Below are 8,400 nucleotides of genomic sequence, written 5' to 3'. Positions count from 1 at the left end.
TCAAAGTAAAAAAAAAGATGTCAGCTTGATTACCTCCAAGCGATAATGGACACAATCAGAGGTGAAGTTGCTGCCATGATCAGCATCCTCCACTCCCTCACAAAGAAAGCAATTCCAACCAGGAGCCAGTTTCCAAGAGTCCAATCCAGACTGATGATGACTCCGCTGAACGTCCTGCGTTCAATGCTGCACCATTCCACATCTGCACAAACATCAGCACAAAGAAAACATCAACGAAAACTGAATAAACAAAAAACACAAAAATAAAAGCCCTGACAGAAAGAATCTCCTTACTTAAAGCAATGGCGATAATACTTATTCCAGCCAGGGACATTCCAGTGAAAAACCTCATGATGACGAACATTATATATGATGTGGAGAAGGCACTTAGAATCGCAAATATCAAGGAGGACACGTAAGACACCAGCAGCAACGGGCGCCGTCCAAACCTGGACCAAGAAGACAGTGAGCTCCTCTATATCATCAGAAGACGTCTATCAACAAAATATCTCATGAATCTCATGAGAGCGTTTGAACAAGAATCAGTAGATGCACACCTGTAAGTAATTAGCTTTAATTAGAAAACCTAAAATGGCTGTACCGCAGTAAATCTTGTACATACAGACCTAAAATTTGATGTGGGCGTGGCTGATGGTTGTTCAGATTGTGTGAGAAATCACAAAATCATGAGACTGTTTTACTTTTCGGTTTTGACGAAAACAACTAAAACATTAAATAAAGATCTCAGTCTGAAACTCTGACATCTAAAGCAGCAGGTGATATGCGTTCCTTCAAGAAATGCTTTAAAAGGCTCTCCAACTACTCCCACATATTGGCCTTATGAGTTTTTATTTCTCTATTCATTTAAACATTGTTCTTTGTGATGTGAAAACTCCTTATTACTTAAGAAACTATATTTGTCTTGTACATTTTTCACCTAAGGTCAATATTTTACTGGAGCAATGCATTCTGGGGTGTTAACATACTTTGTATATCAATTATAGTGGAGAAAAAAAACACAAGAAGTCAAGGCTCAAAAATAATAATGTGTCAGTAAAGTTATATTTTGTAACAGTCCTTTTGCACATTATATAGGTCGAGACGATCAAATGTGATGATCTTGTGATGTTAAATTTATTAGCTCTAGAGCTAACAGTAACTCAGGAGCTAACGCTAATATTCAAAGCTTTATATATTCAAGGCTTTGTAGAGAGTGGTAAAGGCTGCACAGAAGTCTGTTGGAATCAGTCTCCCCACCATCACAGACATTTACACCTCCAGATGCAGGAAGAGATCCACCTGCATCATGGACCCCACTCAACCAGCACACAAACTTTATGCCCCGCTCCCCTCAGGAAGGAGGTTGAGGAGCATTAAGTGTAGAACCACTAGACTGAGGAACAGCTTCTACCCTGAGGCTGTTAGACTCATGAATCTCTAACCAGAATAATCACTGTGAAAAAATCACATCATGTTGCTGCTGATCTGTTTCATGTTGCTGCTGATCTGTTTCATGTTGCTGCTGATCTGTTTCATGTTGCTGTGTTCATTCATACTCATCTGCTCACACAGACTCATGTTTGTGCTACTGTTTGGTGAATTGTTTTATTGTTTTTATGCTATTATAGTGCTTAGTGTATATTTAGTTGATGTTTTTCTTAGTTCATATCTTAGATCTTATTGCTGTTTTTCTTTTACATTTTATTGTTGGATGTAACTGAGACCCTGTGTACATAATCTCGTTCCACCACATGCACCACATGTGGTGTATATAACAACTCTCTGACTCTGACTCTAATAGCTCCAGACCTAATTTTATATATAGGCCATATATTAGCTCCAGAGTTAAAGTCATTAGCCCGGAAGCTAACATCATATACACTAGCCCTGCAGTTAACGCTAATAGCTCCAGAGCTAATGTCATATTAGCTCTGGAGCTAATGCCATGTAGGCATATTAATTAGCTCCAGAGCTAACCAGGTAATTATTTTTAAAATTATCAAAAGTAAATGGGCTACAATATTTTTATGTTCTCGTTTTATAGCTGAAGTCATTGTTTATCAAATAAGGTCTACTGGTCCAACTAGTTAGAGATCCCTTTAATGCCTTTAATTCATAAACTGTAAATGTTAAAAAATGACAATATTTTGCAATTTTAACATTATTGCTTTGCCATCTTTTGAAATGGGAACAATAACATTAGTAGCAATAATAATAATAATGTTACATCATTTTAAGTTTGTGAACCTTTGCAGACATTAATTTTTCTTGTTTCATTTATTTTTTGGTGAAGATTGCGAAAGGCTTTGGGATCGATGTAAACATGGCACCACGTATAAAGATTTAATTTGAAGACCTGTCACTGAGAAACCCAAAGAGCGGCGCTCCAACCATGACACCAACAAAGAATATTGTAGCTGTTGCCTTGTTCATCCCTTTTCTGCTGCACACCAGATCCCACTGGAAGACCAGGATGAGAGGAAACAATCTTGCGGTGACAATCTTCTAACACGTTGTTAATAATTATCTTATTTGTTGGCAGAAATGGAATAGTGTTGTGCAGGGAAGTGTGAGGATGAACTCGTGTGTTACCTCAGTCACCAAGGTGGATTTAAAGGTGCTGTTGTCATAAATCCATCCTTTCTGACAGGGAACGGACCAGGCCTCCTCGCTGCTGTTTGAGCCCGTCCAGTTCTGGTACCGAGGCTTTGTGAACATCCGGCACAAACTCAGAGTCCCGTCTTGCTTCGTAGGAATGCCAGCCGCCAGTTTCTGATAGAAACTTAGATTTCCAAACACTCCTCCGTCCTGCAGGGCGCTGATGTCGCAGTGGTGAGCGGGAACGGCCGCCATGAAGTTGTTGAGCAGGAAATGACACGGGAGAGTCATCCGAGAGAACATCTGGATCAGGAAGAGTCGGATCTGGAATTTCCCAAACCCGTTAACTTCAGAGAGAATGTTGTCAAACTTCATTTTGCTGCGTGTCGGGAGGCGAACGGAGGCGAAGAGCAGCGAACGTGAGGCCGAGTCAGAGCCGACGAGTCAAGACGACACATTTACAGACTAAACGTTAACCATTAACTTATTCACACATGGGCCTTTCAATGTTTAAGTCCACTTTCACAACTTCAGACAGTTATCATCTGCCACTGAAGGCAAAATAATGACAGCATCTATGTCTGTCTGTTAGCAAAATATCCCATGGACCATTGGACAGATTTCAATGAAACTCAGAGAATATTCACTTGATGAACTTTTAAAGATGGTCACCACAGGTAACTGAAATTTATGTCTCTATTAGTTTTACAGACAGTGAGCTGACATTTGGTGTGGTAGTAGCTGAGAGTCATCAGCACGTACTCTGAGAGCTAACACATCTTGTGAAATCTAACATAATATAACTATAATTCCACTCCTTTTCACCAAAAGACGATCGTTGTTGAAAATCTTTGGCATCGGAGTCAGAAGACGAGATGCATTCCTCCTTTAATTTCGATCATATTCACCCAAAACATTTTATTGATAGTAAACGAGTATTTTACAGGAACTTGTTGACCAACACAGCAGAAACGTATCACAAACCCCAGTACATCAGAGAAAATCTGTTAAGGTCCAAGGTTCTTTATTGTCATTAACATCACATGTGGTACATGAGGTGGAACAAAATTGTGTACACAGGGTCCCAGTTACCAAAAATATAATGTATATAAAGAAACAGTGATGAAGTCCTCATTAACACGACGGGGGTCTCATCTGATGGGTTTCCTTGCCTTCATTTAGATCAATCTTTTGTTTTAACGATCATTTTGAAGAGGCTAACTCCTCGTGTGAGGAACTGCTTTATTTGACTGGACGGGCTCGAACCAGACACATCATGGTGCCAGTTGATCCTTGGACCCTGACTGATGATTGAAAAGAAGTGAAGACATGTGGGACAGTCTGCAGGTTAACCTGGTCCATCAGAGATTTCAGTCAGACATCTGTAGAACATGACCGTTGGACAAAGAAAGGTTAATAAAGAATCATCAGGAGCAACCTCCCAGAGTCTGATTGTGATCTAAATGAAATTAGAAGTACATGAAAGGTGCAGTAACCATGAGATCTAACAGAAGGAGGTGAAGGATGACTTGCAGGTGTTCATTATTCCTCAGAGGTAATGTTTCATTTGTTCATCTGTCAGTTCATTTTGTTTTTAATTCTTTCTTTGTGTTCCTCGTTAGGTTCTCTGCTGTCTTTATTTTGAGTTTGTTTGACCTTCTCTCTGTCCATCTAGCCTTTGGAGCACCTTTACATTGACTTTTTAATGAAAGGGTTATTTTACTTACACATGCAGGCCACTGTCTGTCTGCTTGTCTGTCTGTCTGCAACTACCCTTAATAAATGACTGAAAGTGTTGATTAGAGCTCAAGTCTTTTGAACTGGCTTCTACAGACAGGTTAGGAATAATTAACATCTTACCTGTTGCAGATAGTGTTATGCTTCCTGCCCGTCCCTGTTTATTTCTCTCTTTGCCCCTCCTCCCACCCGGAGGTGGAGCTTCGGTTGAGTTAAATGCCATCGCCCAGTCGAACCGTCACCTCGTTCTTCTGCCTCGCTCGCCTGATGGCTGGATCTAAGCTGAGCTCATGGTCCGCCAAGAAACGTCTTCTTCCCATCTGATCGCCCTCCAATGCATAAAACAAACAATCAGCACACCGATGTCCCCCATTACGGAGGTTATTGAATAGTGAGTGTTTGTAGTTCTGGGCATGAGTGTTTATCTGGACTGGAATCGAACACAAAATGAAATAAACTTTAATGCTTTTGTTGAAAAATATTCCAGTGGGTAGGAGTTACACTGAGGAGAAGAACAGAGGGAGGTTTTATTTTCTTATCCGAGGAAGAGTGATGGATCCTGGAGAGATGTGGGAGACCACCAGGTGCAGTAGAGGGGGGGGGGGGGGGGGGTCCAGTGGTGGCCTTGACCCCATAAATTAATCTTTGGCCACCCCAGTTATTTGAGGAAATACTATTAACAACTTACTAGAAGGCGCAGTTTCTTTACAATGAAAGGGGTGGTCGGTTTACATACATATAAAGGCGGTGGCCATCTTGGATTTTGACATTGCAACCCAATTTTTGGTAGATACATAATTTTCAAAGGAACCCTTCTTACACATACATACAGCCACACACCAAATTGGAAGTAAGTGTCTCACTTATTTTTACAGCTTTCCAGATCACAACCTGCACAGACAGATGGACGGAGAGTATTTCCAGTTCCCTCTTCACCCTGCGATGATGGACTAAAAGAGATATTTTGGATCTGACATGATCTGTTGTTCATTGTGTTGGACCCACGTGCAGACAGACACAAGAGACTCTGGGGTAAACATAAAGCAAAACAAAAGGCTGACGGGGCAGCAAAACTTACATGAATGATGAGGAGTAGGAAATGATGGAGGAACAGATATGACAGGCTTTCAAGCACAATCCACGGACAAAGGAAAAACACAGACACGCTGAATATATGAGGAGACTAATGACAGGAATGGTAAACACCTGGGGTGATTAGAATTGGAGACAGGTGAGACAGGAGCTGAACAACAAGGAAGAAAAACAGGAAGCACAAGAAATGACAGGACAAAAACAGAAATTCCCACAGGATCCTGCCCAGCTCATGTTTCCTCTCCTCAGACTCCTGGATTTCCTCTCACTCACTTCTGACACCTGCAATAACACCAAGAACAAGCGAGAACATCAAATCATTCACAAATAATTGTGAAAATATTGCCATCTTCACAATCAAGGACCAAGTATTTTCTCCTCCCAGTGGGTCTGCTCAACATCCCTCATGTCACTGATTGCACATTTCTGAAACATCTTAAACCTTTATTATCTGTCTCGTTTCCTGTCTCAGTGCTTATTCCGTTTTCTGTCATGACAGATAATTCACTTCACTCAGATTAGCCATTATCCTTTCAATCCCATCCAAAATAAACTCTCCAAATTCATATTGTTCAAAAGGTTGTTTGTGTTATGTAAGATGAATATATGAATAGAGAAACTGCATTTCCTGCAAAAATGCAGTGTGAATGGGGGAAATAGGGGGAGTGGTGGCACAGAGGTTAGAGAAGATGGGCCTGTGATCAGAAAGTCGCAGGTTCAACTCCCGATACGGTCAACATGTGGGTGGAAAAGATGAAACACCCACAACTGCCTCCACCCTCATTCGCCTCCGCCCCTGAGCAAGGCCCTTAACCCCCACCATTTACTCCCTAAACAGGTCTCACTTGAAAATGAGTTCTCATGACTCAGTGAGACTACCTGTAAAAATAAAGAGTAAATGAAAAAAAAAAAAGCTTATTGCTGAAGAACTTTCTGAAAAACAGCTGAAATGAGCTAAAAACATGCTGAAATGTAGCTGAAATGACTGAACAAGCCTTAATTAGCAGGAGAAAGAACACATTTTTGCTGAATTAGGATGAAAAAAGTTGAAACGAGTGCAAAAAATCTGGAATTAGCTGAAAAAGTTAAAATTAGCATAAAACAACTAAATAGTAGCTGAAATAGTAGAAAAAGCTGAAACTTACAGAAAAGAGATGAAAAGAGCACAACAAGCAGAAATTAGCAGAAAGCAGTTAGAAGAAGCACAGAAATGTTGTAGTTAGCAGAAAGATTCTGAAAAGAGCAAAAAATTGCTGAAAGCTGAAATTAGCTAAAGGTAGTTGAAATTTTTTTTTTAAGTTGCCGAAGGAGGCTGAAAGAAGCTGAACAAAATGTGAAAGGAGCAGTAAAATGTTGTAAAAAGATCTAAAGATTTAAAGGATGTAAAATGAGCTCAAATCATTTTCTAGGAGAAAAAAATGGCAGAAAAGGCTTAATATTTGAAAAAGCTAAAGTTGCACCAATACTAAAAGTCACAGCAGAGTGTCCTGTCCTGAAAGAGCTGAACATTTTGATATGATTTGTTGAAATAGCTTGAAAACTGTGGGATGAGAATCGAGTCAAAAATCTTATGGAAGAAAAATGGATCACAACAGAGTGAATGCTTCATAAACATTCACACTATTAAGAGACAAAAAGGATAAAACACATGTAATACTCTGATTCTTGTTGAGGGGCTTTGACATTGTGTATCAACCAAACAACAAATAATCATATTTAGTTAAAAAAAAAAAAAAAAAACTTCTGGGGTTGATCATGATGCCCTGAATCATGAATTCATCCAAAAAGTTTTCAATCAACAAACAAATCAAGACTTAATGTTTTTTTTAATGATTTGTTCTTTAGCAAATCCATCCCAGCCAATTATTTTTTCAACCAGTCAAGATGAACAGAATAAATAATTTAAGCTGTGAATGAGCCCCCGTTCCTACAGGTTTTAATCCTTTTCTTCAAGCCTCGGATTCAGTTCCATAAATGGAGATCTTTTCAGAAAAGAGCAGCAGCATTACATCATCTGTAAACCGAGAGAGCACTGACCAGAAACTGGAGTTCATCGAGTCGTTTAGACCGAGTTAGAAAAAAGTAGAATGAATGAAAATCTGTGATTAAACACAGAAATATCCTGTAAACAGATTGATATTTGGATTTAAACAGATTATTTTCAGAAATGAAGAGCTGATGTGTGGGCCTGCTGCAGCTGCAGGAGAACAGCTGATCTGGGTCTGGGAGGGGGTGATGGCAGGAACACCTCCTCTTGCTGCTGACGTTCTGCAGCGTGTATGAACACCTGTCCTGCACAGCCAGAGCTGAAACCTCCTCATCCCTCACTGCTCAGGATGTGAAGCCGGACCTTTGGACCAGGGACAAGAACCGTAAGTGTTTTGAACTCCGTGGTCCGAAGCTCTAATAGAGTTTTATCTGCGCGATCATCAGGCGTCACCAGCTGAATATGATCTGATGTGTTTATTAGCTCATCATCATTGACAGTTTGAATGAACTTTGCTGGAACTTGAAGTTTAATCAGATTTCTAAATAAATAATGCTGCAGCAGAAATGATGATGATACATGTTTGTGTTTGGGAGGTTAAGAGTTGGATTTTACTGCTGGGTTGTTTTGAGGCCCATGAAGTAAAGAAAGAAAAACTACGACGACTTTATCTATAAAACTTTTTTAAAACAAGCACAGCTGCAACAACCTGCTGAACGTGTCAAATCAAAGATTTGAGCAAATAAACAAAAAATAGAAACAGCTAAAACAAAAAGATCAGTAAGAACAATAACAGGAGTAAACTAAAACCAGCTGTGATGAAAACCAGGGAATAAAAAACATTTAGAAGAGTTTAGAAGTTCGTCTGATAGGAAGTGAGACATTACTCCATAATCCTGGAGCAGCGACACCAAAACCTCTGTCCCCACTGAGACTCCGTCTGGATCTCTGTCCCCACTGAGACTCCATCTGGATCTCTGTCCCCA

At 40.0% G+C, this 8,400-nt stretch overlaps 1 protein-coding gene across 1 annotated transcript in view; it reads right to left on the bottom strand.

Annotated features, from left to right (window-relative positions):
* The window catches only part of LOC119408066 (solute carrier family 22 member 7-like), a 14,026-nt gene extending 11,053 nt beyond the window's left edge, over positions 1-2,973 (bottom strand). The window contains exons 1-4 of the mRNA XM_037674903.1: positions 2,593-2,973; positions 2,357-2,460; positions 295-449; positions 34-202 (exon numbers count right to left, since the gene is read on the bottom strand). Of these exons, the coding sequence (XP_037530831.1) occupies positions 34-202; positions 295-449; positions 2,357-2,460; positions 2,593-2,973 (809 nt within the window). The remainder of the gene's footprint in view (positions 1-33; positions 203-294; positions 450-2,356; positions 2,461-2,592) is intronic.
* Positions 2,974-8,400: the final 5,427 nt, after the last annotated feature.

Source organism: Nematolebias whitei, chromosome 3, assembly GCF_014905685.2.
Source record: "Nematolebias whitei isolate Nwh7 chromosome 3, NemWhi1, whole genome shotgun sequence".
Lineage (NCBI taxonomy): Eukaryota > Metazoa > Chordata > Actinopteri > Cyprinodontiformes > Rivulidae > Nematolebias > Nematolebias whitei.
The sequence above is the reverse complement of the archived record's forward strand: the minus strand, read 5'-3'. Positions and strand labels throughout refer to the sequence as shown.